The 21,704-nt window shown below is 40.9% G+C and overlaps 1 protein-coding gene across 10 annotated transcripts in view; it reads left to right on the top strand.

Annotated features, from left to right (window-relative positions):
- LOC147754433 (uncharacterized) overlaps positions 1-21,704 on the top strand; it is a 95,123-nt gene that overhangs the window by 53,455 nt on the left and 19,964 nt on the right. For 5 of the 10 annotated variants that reach the window (XR_015317014.1, XM_086974777.1, XM_086974778.1 and 2 more), the window contains one exon: positions 7,331-7,409. The exons of 3 other annotated variants lie outside the window; for them this stretch is intronic. Coding sequence is in view for 4 of the 7 variants with exons in the window: in XM_086974777.1 (XP_086830903.1) it covers positions 7,331-7,409 (79 nt within the window). In the remaining 3 variants the exon portion in view is untranslated. Of the gene's footprint in view, positions 1-2,434; positions 5,748-7,330; positions 7,410-21,704 lie in introns of all 10 variants that reach the window. 2 more of the 10 variants (XR_015317010.1, XR_015317009.1) reach the window with 1 other exon arrangement.

The following is a 21,704-nucleotide window of genomic DNA, read 5'->3' as shown; positions in this document are numbered from 1 at the left end:
TCGGTGGGTTTTCGCGCTGAAACTTCAACCCCAGCGACAGCAACGACTGTTGTCGACACGGACAACAACAATGACAACAAATTTAACGGTAACGGCATGAAGATCGCGACAACACCATCGTGCAGCACCGACAACATTCATCATATTCAACGAACCAATCCTCGAACAAGTGCCTCTATCGCCTTTCTCTCTTGTTTTAAGCTTTCCTGTGGGTCTGCCTATCTACTTCTTTTGGATGTGCCTATGTGTGCTTAGCTCATTTCGGCGATAAACTTTATTTTGGAATCAAACCAGGGCACAATTTGTGTGTCTGTGGGTTGCATTTTACAAGAGCAGAGCACGGCATCACAAAGTAAACCCACGCATTTCAAGATTCCCAGACCAACAACCTGGGCGGCCAGGTCAATGTTTGCAGGGGAAAGGCGCAATTTGAAGGCAATATAATGTCTAATGTAGTTTTTCAAATGTGACAATCTTCAAGTCTTTTATATCGGCTTCACTACCAAGAAACTACAGGACACTTACATGCGATGAGCGTGGCGCTAATATTCCTTGGAAGCAGTGTTAAATTTACTTAGCACAACATGCCCATGTTAAACATATATAGGTCCGTTTTTAAAAAGTTTCATTTTGAAGAATAGATAGTTTAACCAGTCTTGATCCAAGTCGCTACTAGAAATAAAACAAGCCATCACTGTGTGTTTCTAAAGTAAATTGAGTGACGTAACAAGAGCAAGTGTTGTCTAATTACGTTTTGTACATTGTCTCAACTAGGATTGCAATAAGTTAGTACCCATGTGTAACGTTCTATAAGTTACTTCTTTTAATCTTCCTCCGGCCTCATTAGCGATCTCTTAAACCGCGCCTGGGTCTTTTTTTGTGTACGACCTGTATGATCGTATTAGCAGTCACTAAATCGGCGCCGAAAACTCCATGGACCTTTAGCCTATCTAAGTGGAATGGACCAAAATGCTCCAAGTGCCAGGCTCGGTTGAAATCATTTTTTGCTATTTTATCCAAATCGTTGCAATACACTGTAATCTCGTCACACGTGTTTAGATGAAACGACAGCAGCGACAGATAGTTGATTCAAAAGATAAAGCGAGGTCGTCAATGCTATGCGACTCACTTCATTAAATATAGAAGAAGCGGAAGGATCTTATTTAATGGACACCTATGTACGTTATGCTGTTTCCAAAGTCTTGGGAAAGCTTAGATATGTCCGGCAAAATCGCATGCACTCAACAACGCACGGCCGTATCTTTTTTGTGAGCGAAAATGGTTCAAAGCGGATTTAGCGCTTGGTAGTGAGATATTAGGGACCACAGAACGATAAGAAGACACTGCAAGACACATAGACTACCCCATACCTCCAAAAGCATTCGAAGGTCAACGAGAAAGCTGTTGACAGTAATTAACAATATTATAGTTCAAATGATGGTTTACGCGGTGAATATTGAAGTTATGAGCCACCTTTGCAAAAGTGAATCTGGACATCCACGCAATGGGTTTTTTTCATAAAACAAGAATTTTTTTAGCGAGGAACTCGTCTGTAAGTTACGTGTTTCCCTACATGTGTTTGTCCCCGTATGGGAGAAATACGAAACGAGAAAGACATCTAAAACTCATCAAATGTATGGGCTCGAACAACTCAAAAGGCCTGAATGGCCACGGTCATACTTAAACGACTTGACTATTAACAGTAAGCCCACAACAACGAAGAGATACAAATAGTATCTCTAGTAAGCAGTAAGCACGTGCGCCTCATGTCTTTTGTTACAGCGTTCACGGTGTCTCAAGGGCCGAAAGCTTCAAGATATCCCTGGCCAATAGCATAATCATAATAATATATGTATATATAATAGTAAAATATGAGCAATAATTTAAATTTGGCTCGTGGCTATGAATCTATTTTTTCGATCTAAACTAAATTTTACTGCGTGTTATGACCTTGTGAGGGTGCTGTGGACTAATATCATGAGTTATTATTTCACCTGTATTCCTGCGGCGAGCCAATTATCCTTTAGACACAAAAAAAAAAAGGGTTTCACATTACTTCTAAGTTTAGGACCGTTCTTGTGGTCTTAGAATCAGCTTTTTAAATGTCGGACACACATATCACGGTACGAATCGTTGTATTGAGGGGGATGTATTTCCCGAAATGAAAACTCGAGCAAGTTTGAAGAATGTCGACGGTGCCGTCACCGAAGACTCTTAAGCTCTTAAGCACTGTCCACAAAATGTAGGATTCTCTAGGCCTTGAAAGGGGTCCCACAGAGCTTCAACCTTCCTTTCCTCTGAGTAGTACGTGAGCGCTTTTATTTTCCTTTTCCAACAAGAGAAAAAGAGGTAGAAAGACGCTAGCAGGAGAGACGACGACCTTAAACTAGCGAATGTCCTTTTTTGCCATTTTGCTGTCTTCCTTTCTGCTTAGTATATACTCGGATAGAACCGTTTGTGAGCGTGCCGTACGCGTACACTTCAACGCCAACACTCGGCTATCACCACAGCTGCTGGTGAGTGTGAGGACGACAGACATCGACGCTTCGAAGAGAGATGGTGAGAGGGAAAGGAAGACAAAGAGGGAAAGAGAAAACGAAAGGAAGGCGAGCTTTCCTCTAGAATAGGAAAGATTTTTACTCTGCTGCGGGTTTGGCATCACGATGGTAGGCAACGTTCGCAGTAAGAGGAAGGCGTGCTTCAACATGGCCGAGTGGAATAATTCCATGCTACTGTTGCACTTCAATGCGGTGGCTACTGCCGTCATCTCCGTTGCTATCAGTCAGTGCACTTTACGAGTACTCACCCTGTTATTGCACTATATTTTCTGGCCACGTGTTGTTTAAAAACCAGAAGACGGTATTCTTCAATCAGTTTGCTTATAATCGGAGTGTTATTGCCATGCTGATGATGATGACGATGATGATAACTCTGAACTCAAAGTTCGTTAGGAAGTGAATTAACTTTCATTTACTAGACAAACTATTAATTTTGCCTACGTTTACTATGTATACCATGAACAGTGGAAACATCCGACGGGCTGCGACTAAAAAACAATATATAAAATCATACAGAATGAAAGTGCACGATAGCAAATAGGCATTAAATACTGCACTAATCAGCAGCACATAATTATAAACACATTTCGTGCATTTTTCCCCTTGTCAGTTTTCGACCCCCTTGTTGAAGATATGCTTGTCGGCGCGAAGCACAGCTAATACTCCTTGAAACCTAGTACATTGAGTAAGCTTTTGTTCTCTCAGAAAGGTAGTAGTAGCAGTCGTAAAAAAGGATGCGCCTATTTTTAGGTTTGAGTGGTCTATTTCTGTCCCCCTCATCAATGGTAGAGGGAGAAAGATCTCTCAGATTTGTAAGCCATCTTCAAGCGGATCACATTTTTATTTCCCCGGTGTCGTTTGCTTATTTTGGGGTTCGCTTATCGGGGCTATTGTGCTGTAGTTGCAGCCGGAGAAGGGGTAATCGTTCTGCTGACGAACAGGGAGAGGCAATGGGGAGAATCGGCGTAGGACAACTCAAACGAGCGGTTGGTATAATGAGACGACAATTGTCTCGTCAATTGTCGCTTATCGTTGAATGTGCGCCCCGCCTTCTTCATCGGTGAACTTGCAGGAAGTAGATTTAGACAGACGGGACTGCTGCTGCTGTTATGAGTGTTATTCAATCCCCTTTGGCTCCGATCCGCTCTCCTTGATTTACTCGACGTACTTTTCTTCCTCGACAGGAAGTTTCGTTCCAATGTATGTTGTATTGCTAGTAGAGGTATAATAGAGATCTAGAGAGAAACACATTGTGTGTGTACAATAATGCCAGCCTACTAAGGGTTAGGCTGCTGTCTCAGCCTTTTACTCGGTTTTCCTGCGTCTAAAAACACGCTGCAATAAACAACTCACCCCGATTCCTGTGCCTAAGTTGAAGGAAAAAAGTCTTGCTTCAAATAAGAACAGTCTTGTTTTTACGTCGTATAGGCTTTCTTGGCCGAGACCACTGTTCGGTGTTAAGAGGAAATGAAAGAGGAATGGTACAGATGAATATCACCGAACAACAGGTCTGATTAAGACTCACGAAGTTTAGAATTTTGCTGAGGATAAAATCAGGAGTATCATGAAGTTAGGCTATCAAGTTCGAAGCATTCCACACCAACTTATGGAAAAAAAAAACGCTAATGCTCTCGTACAGTAAACTGTGAACACACAATTTCATAATCAGTTCCCTTTTGTACCGAATGTTGGCTTACTTCAGCTCTTGTTTCTTATCTTACTTTTCAGTACGTACAGTTGCGTTAGTCAGTGAGACACTCACAGCCGTACGTTACAGAACACCACCAATAATCTCCTTCGAATTGGCCAAAAACAGAAACTCGCCCTCCCGACCCGCCTGCTCGTTTTGCTTTGCTTGATCCAGGCGATAGGAAACGACCAGTTAAGTAGTATCAAAGCCCTTTTTCTACGGCATTGTTTCTTAAAAAGGCCCTTTATCGGTAGTGAAAGCGTTGCCTGACTGAATGGACAAAGGAAGCGGCCTTCGCAATACACAGAACATGGGCTGCAGAACCCGGAGAGAACAGTTTTTCTTATTCGAATGGGGAACCAATTGAAGGTTAGGTTAGGCTAAAATGGCTGGACTGCTAGACGTCTATTTGGCTGCAAAGATTTCGAGTAGTTGTAACGTTTTCCTTCAGAAATTGAGCAGGAGGACTTGCGACGTTGTCGACGGAGGGGAAGGTGGAGGTGAAGTGAGTGGTTCAACCGAAGTTTCCTTTTGTCGTTCTTTTCCCCATCTTTCAACCGTTTCCTTCCATCGCTCAGAGTTGTTCATACAAACACTGCATTTTTACTGTACTGGTAGAATGTTTTTTAACTGGATCAAGAGCGAAAAAGCAAAGGAGAATCAATCTCAGCAAATCCTCGAAAAACTGCTGGGAAGTATTGCTAAGACCTATTAAGGATTCCTGAGGAGCCCGAAGCATTGAGCTCTGTATTGACTCTCCATGTACTAAAGTTCCGGGATAATACTTTACTTTCTTTCGTGCACCAGGCCTCACAGAAGAGCGTCTTTTTTTGCCAAGTAAATTCAGGAACACGTGAGGTGGTCTACGTTCGACACCCGAGGTAAGCACACTTTGCTTTGCTTTTATCCTTTTTCCCTTTATGGGTTTGTCGAATTCCTCTAATGCGGCAAAATAGTTATAAACCTTGTCCTTAATAGAGGCATTTCGAACCCGTTTGTCGGGAAATGAAGTCGATGGTTTATTGAAGGAGTGTAGATGCTCCCGTATTGTTTTTAAGGTTGGGGTTTCGACCATTGATTTTGTTTCATGAAGCCCACTACTTGCGATGTGACCTAATGAAATAAATCACCCTATGCACAGAACTACATCTATTTTCAAGTCTTATTTTTGGGTAAACATTCAGTGGGAATTGTATGGCATCACGCATCTTAAGCATCTTGAGTTTTTGGAAAGAAACAAAAACAGAGTGCGCTTACTGCGTAAATCGGAAACCTGCCAAGCGTGCGCGTTAGTGTTAACCTTTCCCAGCATTACTGGGCTCGTGAACCGTATGACGAAGCCGAGTAGCCTGGAATTTCGTCGAATGCCTAGAAACTTATTACCTTTAGATTACGAGTCGCGTTTGTACGCTGAACCCATCGACACACACCACCATCGACTGCTGCTTCTTCGTCTCTAGTCAACATTTCGACTTGCCAGCGCATTGAATTAATCAAAGGTAACTTATAATTAAGGAATAATGGTAATAATAGTAATGACGACAGTAAGACGATTTAGTATATCCACTGGAAATATCGCGGCAGTAGGTGACCAATAAATACTTCTTATTGATCAAATGCAGAAAGCGAACCCATCAGAAACAGGCAAAGGGCCAATGTTACTATGGTTGCTACTAAAGCAGGTTTTCTGATAACGTCTTGCACTTGTAACTTTTTTGTTGTTTCAAAGTCTCTGCGTTTACGTGTGTCGCACACTTTACACACTCTGCTAAATTTCTTATGCCTTCTATATTTTATAAAAGGCGGGTCTTATTAACCTAACGACGTCTCTATGTTTCTGTTAGGGTAAGTATTTATTTCTGATTCTCCCCTTGTAGCGTTTTTATGAAGCGATTCTCTTAGCATATGATGTGCGCTAGTAATAGCAGTGGTTAAATACGGTTCATTTAACGTTTCTTTCGGTATCGGTTGGGGTGCCAGCAGTATCAGCACCACTTCGCCGCGACGTCCGCCCAGTAGGCATGCCTCGCTTTTTTTTGCCACGTAAATACTGGGTCGGAAAACGGCGACTTTGCTAACCATAAATTACGATGGTCAACCGAGTCAAAAGAGTAAAATCTACCATGCTCGCCTAAACCAATGGGGCACAACAGTCGGAACGTTAAAGAAACCAACGGAAACGACCGTACGACGGGAGCTTCATTTCAGGGCCGTAAAGGCTGGCTTTCATCACTGTTTTACTATACTGTGTGTACTACACTAACTAGATCATCATACATTTCTCTACCAAAAGAAAGCCCAATGGACTGTGGTAACTAGAAAAAGAAAAAACAACATCAATAAGGCTGCTATTAGCGGCTATTACTTTGAATTACGTCATAGCACATTTGCGTGAGGAATATGGCTCAGTCTAGTTTTGATGTAATACATGCGAAACCAGCAAAAGGATACTAAGTAACAGTGATCTAAGTCCTAACTAATACTAAAGTATATAGATAATGGCTCTTAAAAATATAAGAGTTTCTGAAAGAAGATCACAAGAATGAAGAAGAAATAAAAAATGATCAGGAGAAAGAACCAATTAGATAATAATTAGTCAACATTTAACTAAGTTAGATGTTCTATAAACACACGGATAACCATTCACAGCAAATCTGACTTGCTAGGTATGAGTACCCTAACAACTTTTTGTCACGACAATGGCTCTAAACTGTTTGTCCTGGGTTCAGCGTATTAATAAGGAGTGAACGAGATTTTATGTGAGTGAACATGATAATCCTATTATGATCGGACACAGCTGAAAAATGGAGGCAATATCTTAATATGCTACTTAATACATATATATCTCCTTCCGGATTGCTATTGGAACAGATACGAACTATCAAACCTGGAAAATGTTGTCTAATATATATATATGTTGGCATTTTACTAATGACTAGGTTATAGTCATTATCTCGTCAAGCAACTGCTATATAGTATCCTGTTTAATCTGGTCTATATTAATGATAATATTGGTAGGAACACTGCGAAAACATATATGAGCTGGAGTTCCTCTCATGGGCTCCGTTATTCTACATTTCAGCCACATCCTAAAGAATACCTCAGATTTTTCTCACGTGGCCTCTATCAGGACCATGGCTAACGTCATAGGTGAATTGAAGGTGAGTTGTCTCCGGCCGACCCGGGCATCACACGCATCCGACACATTTTATAAGCCCAAAATGCCCTTTAAAGAACACATATGTATGGAAACACACCGCCCAAAATTTTAAACCCTTATATTTGCTTAGAGGAATCTTAGCGCCGAGTTCGTGCAAGGCTATCCAAAAAGGACTCAAAGCGCTCTTAGACAATGTAAAATCATGTATTTTTTTATACCTCAATTTTTTTTTTATATCTCAAGACATATAAGTTAGATGAGATGAAGCACCCTTTGCTCCACTAATTCAATTGAAATTTATTTCCGGGGTTGCGAACGTTCTGTTCTTTGGGAGACTCTCTACCTATTCTAGCGTTGTAGCTACCCTATGGGTAACTTTGTCAAAAAAGCTTTAGGCCACGGCGAATATCTTTTCATGAAAGTAACGAATTCTCATAGGCGGACGATTTTAAATTCTGACTATAAAAATAGGACCAAATGAGACGGCATAACTGCACCTAAAGTTTGTTCAAAAGCCCCAAAGACATCAGCTTCGGTAAGCTAATACAATTATAAGGTTTGTTTTACATATATGTATATGCTATATGGTATGTTTTACATATGTATGCTTTGTGATTATATGATGTAATACCATATGCCATTGCCGTTGAAAACGCAAATCTTATACGGCAAAGAAATAGAAAACATACTAATGAGTTAGAAAAATATAGAGAATTTGTTGTTGTACAAATTTCATATGCTTCACTCGTTTAAATTCAGTTTATGTTCCCCAACGTAATATCCAGTTAAAATTGCTTTTGATGTAAACCGTAATAACTGTGGATTATTTTCTGGGTTTTTTGTGAATTATCTTCCTTCGGATCATGAAATCGTCATGGGGAGCTGGCTGAGTCTGATAAATACCAGAGGTGAGGCTATATAAGCATTTGTTTGTCTGTAAAAACTCGATACAAATAACGACGTGTGACCCGGTCAATTACAAGGTAGAATAATCCACGATTTATTTGTTTAGATTTCTGACCTCTGTTGGCGGACAAATGAAATTGCTCAGTTTACTTCAAGCTTCTTGGTACTATTCCTTTGTGGCAGTAGAATCATTCAGCAATTTTATGATATTAGTAGAGTACGCTAAGAAGAAGCTCGGCTTTTGGCTTAAATCTTGCAAAACTCTTCGGCTTGAACCCTCCTTTGAGGGAAACCAAGATTACTGCAGTGTATCTTGACGTTATACACTTAAGTTTACGTCTCGTCACCTGTAATGACATGCTGGAGCTAGCTCAACTTTGTTTGGAGCGCATCAAGATTCTCTCGAGACAGTTTTGCCTGGCTAACTATTCAGGCGCAGTTCTCGTTGTAACCTCCTTGCCTGTAAATGATGTTCCAAGAAAGTTTACATAACTGTAAGATATCTAATTCTACGGCGAACCTACTAAGGATAAGTCATACTAAGGAGACTAAGCAATTTTCCAGCTCAAGTTTTTTTTGTGGTCTTTACGTGTTCTCTCGTACTCTCTGTGCCAGGTAACTTAAAGGGTTGTTCTCAGACTCTTTATCCATTGTCCCGTTGGTATCATCTATACACTTGGCATTGATTCAGAACTTAGACACCAAATGTTTTCTGCGCCCCTCGCAGCTCTGAGGGCTTGACTTTGTTTTTAACGAAGAACATAGTATCCGCTCCTAAGTACTTACTTTTGTTTGCTAAAAAAAACGGCAAATGGCCAAGAGGTACTTAATCCAGGGCACTTGCAAGTCACAGATAATAATCATGTAGAGTTTTATATCTATATTACTCCCCGTGAGCGCTGCTTCAGACAGCTAAGTATGCTCACGTCTCGACGACAGGCGACGCTACTTGCTCCTTATTTCCTTATATCCCTATATTTCTATATATCCTTACGACAAAGCACAAGTTCCAGAGTTTCCAAATTTGGTCTTAAAAGATATGCAGGCAATGTGGCACCATAATCGCGGCCATGGATCGGTTTTCGCTCGACAAAACCTGCTTACTTATTTGACCGAGTCGTGCAGCCGTCATTGGTCTGAATCATAGATAGTCCAAAAAGTAAAACAGGGGGCGAAGTACGCATCTAGAGAAGTAAAGGTTGGTGTCGTTTTTTGCTCCGGATAAAACTTAAGACTGAGATTTGCTTTAGTACAAATATAAATGCTTCCTTTAAAACGAAATATCCGTAACTAAATTTAAACAATCCCATCAAACTCAATGCAAACACATATAGCAAAAAGGGAATAATTACAGTTATCTAAATTTAGTGACTGATGTTGCAGCATCCACGTGGTAGTTCCTATAGTTTTATATATGTTTTTACGGTACCATCAAAACCGCTGACCCAGAACAGTTCTGTAATCAGAGTTACGCATTTTAAATTCTAAATGTGTTGTATTAATATCTGTATAGTAAAAATAATAAGAAGAAATGAAAAGGCGATCTAGCTTTGTGGTCTTCTGGCCAGAACTAGTGCTCTAAAACCACTTACTCCGCGTATCTATAACCACTAACGTGTTTTATTTAGTAATGCATAATAGAGCATTTACTTCGCTTTAACTCGACAACGTTTATCCTGTCAGATGTTCTCATACCACGATACGCATCTTCTAATGGCCAGTGAGCTTAAGCGACCACGTAGACCTCTTTGTAGGTTCTTATTGTACGTGTCAGGTGGGATTCCGTTTTCGTTAAAGAAGGTTAGCAAATACCTATCTAATAGGATTGGTGCTCACTTTGTCGAGGCGGCAGATATACGGTACGAAAAAAATCATTTGAAGCTTTAGTTCGTAGGCCAGTCCACGTGATAAGCACATACATGTTTACGGTCCCTACTCTACATCCCTCGAAGCGAAAATAGCAGGTTATGAACCAACGTATGGTCCTGTACACGTCCATCATCATCGACCTGTTACCAGGCAACCTCGATGATAGACTGAGAATACAAAGGTGATCTTGGCCTTGGCTGGTCGAGGGACGCGGTTTACATCGACATAACACATCATCAGCCTATTGACTTTCCATTCTCGCTGTAATATTAGTTAGTTGACTGCTGCAAACCTGCACCGTTTGTCGTCTACGTAAAAATTGAGGCATCAGTGCTAAGTATCGTAGCACTAAAAAATGTTGAGGTTAAAGTTAATATAATTTCGAAAATGAATTCGTATAACTATTATCAAAAATGATTTTCTACGTGTAAATTTAACTTAAAAATTAAAAGAAGGAAATGCCTTTTACGCCCTGTAAGAGTAAATACAGCCACCCTTAACATAAAGATTAAAATGAGCATCTACGTTATAAGTACCATGTAAAATACTAACAATTAATAATAGTACCAACACAACTAAAATGTGTTATGTTGGTCTGTCTGGGCTTGGGCTTGATTTACGCAACGTCTACCTAGAAGTTATAGAACGCGCTCCCTGAAGAAAAGCGACGGCATAGGGTGTTTTGCTGGCTGCGTGTTCGGAAGCGGTTAACAGGAGCCTTAAGTGTATATAATCTCTAACTACTTAAACCAACTAAACGCCAGTGGAAGCATTTGTTATCGTAACGAAATTAGCAAAGTGAAGAATTTCACCATTATCGAAATTCTTAGAGTTACCGGAGTAACGCTAAGAAGTCGCTTGTTTGTATCATGGCTACCCTGCGTGGTTTGAATTCGTTTATTTGAGCATTACGTTTGGGTAAGGCACATTCGTAAGTGACTAAAAAATTAAAATAGGACCTTTACCTGCCATCGACGGCCTGCATAACATTGGCTGGACCACTCGCCATTGTACGTGCCTAAGTATATAACTGCAACATCTATATGGAACATGTGATAAACAAAAAATTGTCTTATCGAATAACTCTTACATTCTTGACTAATGAGTTTTAATAAGTTTAAAAAGTGTTCCTCTTTTTATCGTTGTTATTTATGTGTATATAAATTATTTAAAGAAACGCAGCTTGTTTATGGTTGCTGTTACGCCTAATCTGACTATCTATCTTATATTCAGATCAGTTCAGATAAAGACGCCAAGACCCTATTTGATTACGATAGGAAATTCTATGATATAATTCGAACTGAGGCGCACATACATATATCGGAAATATTGAAAGTCCATCCATATCGTTGCTATAGAAATCTTCATGAAGAAATATTACAAGATATCCCAAGTCAGCCAATGCTCAGACTCTGGAAACGTGGGGTTTGGGTTTGCCACGATCAGACTTATCGAGCGCTAGCTAATAATTCTGAAGCTGATGTGCGATTTTCGTTCTGTGTCTTCCATCTCATTCGTTCCCTTTTTTTCCTAATACATTTTGATAGCTTCTGTTCAGTTTTGATTTCATTTGTAATGAATTGTAGGCCATCCGCTCTGCAGAAACTCATCTGATTTCCTTTTTTCTGCTGTATATTCCCACCATCAGTACCCGCAGCCATGGCCACCAAGTCAATTCTTGGTCTCTAAGCTTGTGCTCGTTCGCTAATGTCGGCAATTACAATATAATTGCTCCTGTCTGGCACCCAATCCTCGAAATCGAGGCCTACCACAGTACAGGGATGCTTAGGCAAGGCCAACGCGATTTTTGCTAGCTCAATCGAGAGGGCGTGTCGACTGGCCAGTGTCCCCATAACAGCTCCCTAACGGCAGCGTAATGATTCGAAAATTGGACGAAACCAATTCTATTTTTGGGTGCGGAAACCAGTAGAAAGCGCTTGGTCAAAAGGGGTCACGGGCAAGAAGGGGGAAGCAGTGGTTCAACTGGCAACTGACAAAGCGTCACCAAATGGCCAAAGCGTATAAATAGTATGTCAACGTATATACGCCTATGTGCTCTCTAATCTAAAGCCTAATACATCCCACACACAAATGTATATCCGATGAAATTGTATAGTGTCGCCGTTGTAAACGAACGGTGGATCGGGTGAAAATGATGCTTTACGGTGGGATACCTTTGTCGAAAATGCCTAACTTGGAAGCATTGTGTAATTTCACTTAACAGCAATATTCTAATGAAAGTATAAATAAAAAGCCGCTAGAGGCTCGTGTATGTTGCCATACATTGTTCCAATGATTGAGGTTGCGGCTTCATTGTTGCTCCTACCTATAATCGCTAGATCGGCGCGAACCGTATCTAAATGCATCAAGGCTGTAGTAGTTGGAGTGCGTAGTATTGTGTTGACTAAGTCACAGCAACGTCTACAAGCTCCATAGCGGCAAATACCTTACAAAATTCCATCTCAATCGCTATGCCTGACATTCGGAACATGAGGAGATGCAACTCTTCACTTCATTGAGGTGTTTGTGTTCAGTGTCGACTGGCGTCGTTTCGCCTTTAATATTATGATATGCTCAGCCATTTCGTGTAGCTTTCGAAAGTCCAATCAACTTCTTTTAAAAAGCGAACCATCTGGCACCCTAGTGTTTCCCTTCTTTACGGATATTGCACGAACCTTTCGCGGAGGATTCGTCATGTATTTTGTTCTTTCCATTCTGGTTTTCTGTTCTGCAATAGCTCATTTATCTTCCATAAAAAATCTGTGCATGTAACTTTCGTGTAGCAGATTGCAAGGTTGGCATCATTTTATTTAACCCATTTTTGTTTCGTCTGTCCATTAGCTAGTGCAGGCGCATTTCAAGCTCTACGCAATTTTTCTACATGGGCCCAAACCTTCTCGGGGTCTTTAACAAAAAATGACGTTTGTAATTCAACTAAATACCTATCAAAATGCCCAGTGATAACTAATACTGAATTTAAAGGTGATTTTGTAAACGAAAGTAAATCAATTGGAAAACACCTTTACGCAACGAGCGGTTTGAGTAATGATTGATAGTGATACAGAAATAACAGGAACATGTCGGTAACAAAAATGTATTTCATATTGAGCAAAAGTGTATAATTGACACACTGGAATAACTAAGTGGGACATATTTGACAGTTGGTTAAGGCAAAACTTTTATGCAAGACAAATATATCATTTCGATATGATTTCAACTGAATTTCACTGTCAAATACAGGTGGAGTAACAGCAATATTATATCGCTACATTTATTTGCCCTTTTGTAGTGTTTATTATTTTTTAATTTCTTTATTAGAAAAATTCTAGACGTGCACGATCATCGTTTACTCCAGCACGCTCACCTAACTATAACAATTTTCAGCGTCGGTATCCTATATTGTGTCCCTGGTACCAGTGTTACGATATATGAGATCATCAAATTGATGTAACTCAAAATATACACTTGACTTTTTCTTTTTCGCCTAAAAATCATCCATTTGTTTTTATTATTAGCTCTTTGGGGTCACTTGCAAAGTTCAAGACATTTCGCTTCCCCAAAAGAGACAGTAATGAGGGTCGCCGTTGTACTAGTGATGAAAATTATCGGGGTAATGTCTCTGCCTCGTCCTATCGTGCGCTCTATGGAGAGTCGTATAGGTTTCCAAAGTACAGCGGATTGGATGTAGTCCTCGTTTTAGCTAGCATCCGCTGCCATAGCTAGCATCCGATCAAAAAGCTCACTCAATATGACAGTCAAGTAGCGCCGGAGACGTTTTTGGTCAGCAGAGAGGACGCAATTGTTCCACTTCGAAAAATTCGCGCCAAAACCTGTACAGGTTTGCCCTCGCAATGACAATGCAAGCCTGGGTTACAGTGTTGTGCACTTTAAAACCACATGCAATTTTATAATCCACTGCGTGTTCACCTGTGCAAATATAACTCAGACGAATCCATGGAAATTCTTAGCTATTTTGCATTTGGTCTAGCTTATGTTGCCCGATCTCACCTCACCCGCTGTTCCTGGTCAATTCTTTTACGCAAACCATATTCTGACTCAGCCCAATAGAAGTTTTGCCGTCGACTTCGGCAATAGTCAACTGCCCTAACGTTGTGTTTGCGCACCTGGTAAAATACTGGGAGAGAAGAGCGGGAATTTCGTTGTAACCTGTCAACGGCGCCGACGATGAAGGACGCTTCGGTTGAAACGTGGGTGCAAACGGAGGGCTATTTCCTACGTTGATGACACTACTTGGTCTCGCTGTTTGTGTTGTTTGAGCCAGAGGAAGGGGTCTTGATATTATAAAGTTAGCTTAAGAAAACCAAAGCCGCAAAATCGAGAAAAATTTTGTGCTTGAGAGTCGAAATATAAGCGGGCTGGTAAGCTGGACAAAGGAATGGAAATGCGAGGACGCCAATCGAGATCATTTGGATATATATTCGGAACAGACAATTTCCCTTCTGCAGGGCCTGACCGACGTCTGACGTCGTTGCACGTCATGGTTGACAAAAACAACGAGTACTCCATTTCGCGCGACAAATTTAGAGAGTCATGAAAATCCTAAGACTTTCGCTTGTGGACAATGGATGTAGGAATCACGGCTGACTACCTAGTGCTTCGGAGTTGCTATCATTCGAGCTTGTCAAGGTGTGACGCAAATATGCAATGAATACAAGTGAGAAGATTTTAAGGATCAACAACGCACACCTTATGTCCCATGTAACGTTTAGGACCAAAATTTGTACGTTCCACGTTTTCGCCCTTACGAAAACGAAAAATTGGAAAATTCTATTATCTAGGGGTCGTCCTACTGCTTCCAAATATTCCCGCAGCAAATGATAGGACTTCGCAGACTTTTGACAAATTCATGTCTCGAAAGAAAACCATTTTGTGCGGCGAATGCAAAAGTAATTAGATAGACGCAATCGTCGAACAAGCTGTCATCATATTAGGTACTACAGTAAAGCATTGTGTGCTAATGATTAAGAAAAATGACCAAAACGATGAGCGTGTGTTTCGAAAGCATAATGCAGCATGAGGCAGCTATGGTACAGTCCTTAAGGTTCTTTCTGGTAGGGAATAGGACCTATTTGGTCGCTTCGGGTAACTTAAAAGCGAGTAGTTTAACTACTCCTGCATCAATTTCCTGCTGGAAAATAATCAGTATTATAAATCTATTTCTCAACGACCTTGTCATTGTCATTGTCATTTAATTGATATCTCACGGATTCCTGACAGAAGGGGCAAGTTCTTTTTTGCCTCACTCCGGAACTCAGTTGGCAATTCAGCGGTACTTACACCGAAAGATAACACAAATATGAAGGAAATCTGTGTTACTATAGGCTCAAGTAGCTTTGATTTTTACGGAGACGGTGGGCACTATCCAAGCCCTCAATTGTACGGTTCCCTTAGCTCGAGCGTCGAATCGAACGATTACTTACGTATGTGTGCTGTCGATAGACAAATTTATTTTTTCAACGATGTACTCTACCTTTACAGTGGTCGCATTCAGATGGATGTTGACAATGAGTGAAGTTTATAATTTATCATGCGCTCACATCTCAGCGAAAATGTTTGTCAAAACAACGTATACGTTTAAAGGAGAAGCTTTTTGCTTCAAGGCTGCTTTAGAGATTTTTTTTCGTCGAGTACGAGTCGTTGATAATTTTATATAAACGTACGCTTGTTCGTCATGATCCAAGGGACAATGAACACATTATACGACGACTAGCATCTCTCCTATCGTTGGCCCAAGATACTCGAAGCATGGCCGTTCGGTTTAACTAAGCTCCTCTGGCTAGATTTTAGGCATTTTCTGCAGTCCATTTATGGAGGTATTTCTCATAACACGAATTCTCGCGAAGACTCGAAATACAGAGTCTGTACATTCGAACATGGTCTTCCACAGTGTGACTGTAGCCGCCTAGCTAGCCGATTATAAAGCAGCATTGTATCTATTAATTTCACTCACTTTCGAATACCGGCTCACTTTGCTTCTTAAGGCAACTTGCGCTCGTATATCAAAAACATCATATTGCCAATTTTTCTTCTAATGGATAGGCAGTCTTTCAACCGGTGCGAACGACCTAGAGCTCCGCTGTATTATTCATTTTTACAAGCATAAACATATCCTTTTAAAGGACGTTTCAGCGGCTTATTACTAACTGTACTGCACACTCTGTATACGAGTATAAGGATTGTACAACATCGAATATGGCGGTCATAGAAGCCCCTGCCTCATGGCCGCCCTCATTAATACGTTTAATTTGCAGCTGGTACTAACTATGGTTGACCGTTCACTACCGTCTGCCTTGTCAACTCAAAACCATTAACGTATTGTACTGAAGCGCGAACATCTTGTATAATGTTTGTATATGATATAGTATAGTATACATGTAGTACTCCACACACGGACTAATGAAATGTACTATTAGCTTGGCACATATAATACATGTCAATGTAAAAACAAAATTTTATTTTTATGAGTGACATCTTAATATCGCATATGGTTTTTTTTAAATTTTAAAGCAAATTTTAAAACACAGCGGTAAAAAATGGAAGAAATGTAACTTTCCGTAGTATGACAATTATTAGAACGTTGCAGCATAATACGAGAGTTGCGAGTAACGAGAAGAGAGCTACAAAAGAGCCTGCTTAGTTTGTTTATCTCATGTTTGTGTGAACATACATACCAGCTTTCCTTAACTAGAGAATTAGCCGAAAAATATATCAAATTCTCTGAGCTTCTCGATTTTGTTTGTACTATCTCTCCCCATTCGATCTTGCAGTTCCTGCATTCTCAACTTCAAACTAGAAACTCGGCGGTCTGCTTTGTCCGATCGGTATGTCGGAACATAAGCGCCGCAGTCTTGCCCGTGTCGGATAGTTCCCCTGAGAAACCGACGTCATTCTTTATTGAAACTATGGGTTCTACCTGGCTCATCGGGTCTGAGCATGTCTCGTTCTGCTATCGAATTTGAATAAAAATGCAACGTTTGATTTATAGAGTGAGACGGCAGGAAACGCACACTTCAATCACTTACAGGGGCACGTTACCTCTTCTACCTTCGCAAATAGAAGAGGTGCGCTGGTTACACCAGTATATATTCGAGTTTGTCATGCGTAGCGTCACCGCAAAAATGTGTGTAGAGCCTGTCGAAGTCCGCATTTTGCCAAGCACACCACTAAGGTCCGTTTCATGCCCGAATCTGCGCAGCGATTCGTCGGAGGAAAGCTCTTTAGATTTTGATCTTAGCGCAAGTTAACGAAGCGGGACGCGAAATGACGCGAAGCACCAAAGCGCGTGCGATGAACACCAGGTAGGCTTTATATCTTGTGCTATTGTATTCTTGCCAAACCAAGCGATCGAGATTCGTCTATTCATTATAACTAAGAAGAAAAAAATCACATTTGTTACTAACTCACATATCTATGATACAATTTTTTAATTATTTTCCCTAAACAAGCAGATCTGGAGGAGGACGCTGAAAGCTTTCACATGCATGAGCCTCAAAGCGTAAATAAGGCTCGCATGTCAAATTGGAAGATACTATTTACGGTATCGCCCAGTGCTTGGAAGGAGGACGAAGACCCAAAGGAATTTCTTACGAAGTATCTGAAAAAAGTAATTGGCTTGGAACTTTAGCGGGGATAATTCGTATGATGATAGGGATTAACACAGGGGCCAACTCGCTCCGGATCGCCGATCGCAAAACGTTTGATGCTGGCCACGAAAATTCGATCGAGGTGCTTTGTGAGAACAGGACGCAAAAACAGGTCTATCAGTCGTTTTTTCTTTCTAACATATATATCTTCATGCTTTCGTTATTTATGTTTGCCACACAACAGTGTTTTTGCGCGACTGATAACGTTAGACCTTAAATGCGTAGTCCAATACTTTTATTCTTCTTTTCCTTTGCATGAAATATTTTATTTCTCATTGAACAGCCTTCGGAAAGGGGAGGAGAAGAATATTACATGCGCTCCAACGATAATTCCAAGCGCACGACGAGGAAGCGTGTGCCTAGCACGTTTGAACGATAACGTGGGGTTAAGGGTGACTTGGGCTTGTCATTAGACAAGTGCGAAGTTACCATGAGTAACGGTTGTGCGATGTGTGGGGTTATCTTAACACGTCACCCAATATCGGATTAAGCCAAAAATAGTGTATCGGCAGGAGGCGTCGAAAGCGGTAGTTAGATAACGACGGGCCCAATGGGGAACCCGCTGGCAAGGAGCATAAGGTATGCTGATAGACGGCGGTAAACTAACGAGCGAAGCACGTAGGGCTGAATTGAATAAAACGATTCACATGGTCATCTCGCTATGTGCTGGGATGTCATATAGGAAGACTGGCTGGGCGATGGCATGCTACAAAGTTTTGAAAACAATTTCAACAAACGGGACACTGTTTGAGCAATGGATGCTGCGAAGCAGCCGCGGCAAGTGTGGCTAGGTAAACGTCAGTTTGGCAGAAACTTAAACGCTGTATCTTGCAGCCACACAACAGTTAGCCTTTGTATAACGTTGCCAAGTCGATGCTGTTAGCAATTTTCCAATCGGGAGAAGAGCAGTGAAAAACTGTGGAAAAGATTTACTAAACGCCGTAAAGGGCGCTCGAGCTGACTGACAAGCAAAGAGGTACCGTGTGAGTACCAAAACTGTCATCTGAGGCGGTAACGGAGAAAGATGAACAGTATTAGCATGCACAAGGTGTGGCCAGGTGAAGCCAACTGAAAGCATTGCATCGCATAAAAGAACGGAGTGAAAAAGCGAACTTATCGAAAATACTTATATTGCTATTCGATAAAGACCCGGCGACTTAAATGCTTGTCACAAACGATCGTAGCGCCAATAGCAGAAAACCAGGGTCACGTCGGCATGAGCAAATGAGGAGCGATCAAAATAGCCATATACCGCAGGAAGCAGCAAAAAAAACTCGAAGATTTCGAAACACAAACTCATCGATGTTGTTTGCAAGCTCATGGCGATGTCTTGCGTAGTCCGCTGTGTCATTGAAAAATCAGTCTTGTGTCTGATTAAATCGTGGCTTTTGACGCGGATTTAACACCATTTGTCTTCAATGACATATGCTAGCGCTTGAAAGGTGAAGACGCTTAAATGTGAAGTATCAGTTTTAGAAATAAGCGCTTTAGCTGAAGGTAAAGGCTTCAATGAAGTTCTACATGGAGCGATAATACCATCTGGAAGATAGGTAGCTGTGTTACTGGTACGGTATTGTTTGCTTATCTTGGTACGATGGCCTCGCATAGCCATCGTTTTCGTGCACTGTCGTTTTGGCTATGCGTCCAGACTAGAGGAGATAGCTCATAGTTGCCAATGTCGAAACAGCTTGACGCCTCTTTTAAGAGATATGATATTGCTGATGAACTGTATTTGAGTTGCCAGGATTTTTCATGTATAGACCTATATGAGCCTAGTATTGGTGTGCTGCCAGTTAAGCCAGAGCGGGTTCCTTCGGCGCATCGCTTAATGCTTCCTTTACGTCGTGCGCTTTCTTTCCACAGCGAAATAGTTGACGTACGTCGACCGCTTCGACCCATTGTTGAAACATGTCATAGTAGAATCTAGAATTACGTGTTTAGCAACCCTTTTTAAATACTATAATGATTAACCGCGTCGTATTTTTGAAGCGAGTAGGCGCAGCTGGAAAAGAAAGCGCAGCGAGGTCCTGAGTTCTCTAATAGGAGGCGTGTTGTTGAAGTGTAGGCCAAATGTGAGAGGATGAAAAGTTCACGTCAATAAGTGAAAGGTGCTGCGTACTAGATAGATACTCTATGACGGCAATTGGTTGGCGGGCATATAATCAGCAGGCGTTGTGCTATTTACGTTCAACGCCAAGTAATACGTAGGAGTGCATACCTGTGAATAAGCACAGCCATACGAAATTTGTTATCGTGGTTGTGCCGGGAACAATTAGTTGTGCCTGATTCCCCTCGTGGACCATGAAGAAGAAACTCTCCGAACAGACAATAGCTGATTAGAGCCAGGCATCTCCAGAATTAAACAGTCCTGTGGTATTTAGAATGTTTAGGGTATGCGGAAAATAAAGAAACAACGTAGGCGAACAGCCAGTTGGCAAATATTGTCATCCTAGGTGACTAACTAAACTATTTCTTTCCATTGAAACGCTCTAATTACTAGAACACCAACGACATTGTATTTTTTGAAATTTACTCCGATTGGCCATCGTAACTCACCACGAATCGTCTAGCAAAACAAACTGTGCATTCCCTGGATCTCCATTTAGCTCATTTAATTTCAGGTGGGAAGATAAATGCTGCCAGGAATAATACAGGCGTTGTCTATCTGGCCTTTTCTAATGCGATTGGTTCCTAATTGAATTCGTAAATATACATGCCACGGTCAAACCACAAGGGGAAAGGTCGTACTCTATTGACATAATTCAATACGGCGTCAGCATTGCTCCATATTAGGCTTATAATGTAGGCGTTCATAAATTAGGTCGACTTCTTTTTGGACTCGTGCGTGTGTTGACCGGTACCCTTTAGAAAGCACGTATTCATAAACGTCGCTGTCTGGATAAGGCAACCGTAATTATACTGCTAAGATCCAGCCAACTCTAAGTAAGTCTTCCTGAAATACTACAGAAATGACGTCGAAGAACAAGTTAAAAATGACGACCATCTTCGCAGGTCAAATCTCACTTGAAAAAAAGCTACGATAACAATACGCGAAATGCCAATTACTATGAACATGTGTGTATGAGCCATAGTAACCTCTATAAAGGTCGGATAACAATTTGATAGGACTGAAGGTTTTTTTCTCGAAAATCAGAACTTTTCTATTTCTTGGGCGTCTGTTTAGCTAGCGCATATTGTAATTATTGTTTTCGAATTGTTCCCAGTCGTGAACTGAGTTACTAAACTAGGTTGTGACGCAATTTTTATGCCATAGTGATTTAATGGGCAGTAGTTGAATGATATAATATAACGCGAGATTCGAAGAAGAGGTCGATCAGAAGTAGCATGATGATGTGTTTTATACATATAGTTATATTAGATATTTTTTCTAGTTTCTCTGAACATTACCTCGATTGCAACAATCATTCTAGAACCGGAACAAAAGGCTGGCAATAATGATCTACCTTCGCTACTGCAATTATAGAGTCTACTAGGGGAGTTCTATTCGGCGTGCACGATCCAGCTACTAGTAATTTGCACTGGTAGTTAAACAGCTTCCTTTAATTCCCATCGTATTATTTTTTGCAGCTACTAAACAGTTCGTTTCTGGTTTTGTTATCATCAAATATGATATATGACCGATATCTACGGCTATCATTCTAGTATAAACTGAAAGAAATAAGTAAATTCGAAAAAACGTCAGATCCTACTGACCAGAAAACCGCGCGTAGTAGCAGCATTCGAGGCCTGCTCTTGTGGCCTTGCCCACATAGGACATCTCATAAAGGGCTGTTGCTTGTTAGCACGTGCATTGGCCTTCAGCCTGTTCAACTTTTACACGATTTTTTGTCGGGTCG

Source organism: Varroa destructor, unplaced genomic scaffold (assembly GCF_002443255.2).
Source record: "Varroa destructor unplaced genomic scaffold, Vdes_3.0 BEIS01000007.1, whole genome shotgun sequence".
NCBI lineage: Eukaryota > Metazoa > Arthropoda > Arachnida > Mesostigmata > Varroidae > Varroa > Varroa destructor.
This window is presented reverse-complemented; position numbering and strand designations above follow the sequence as displayed.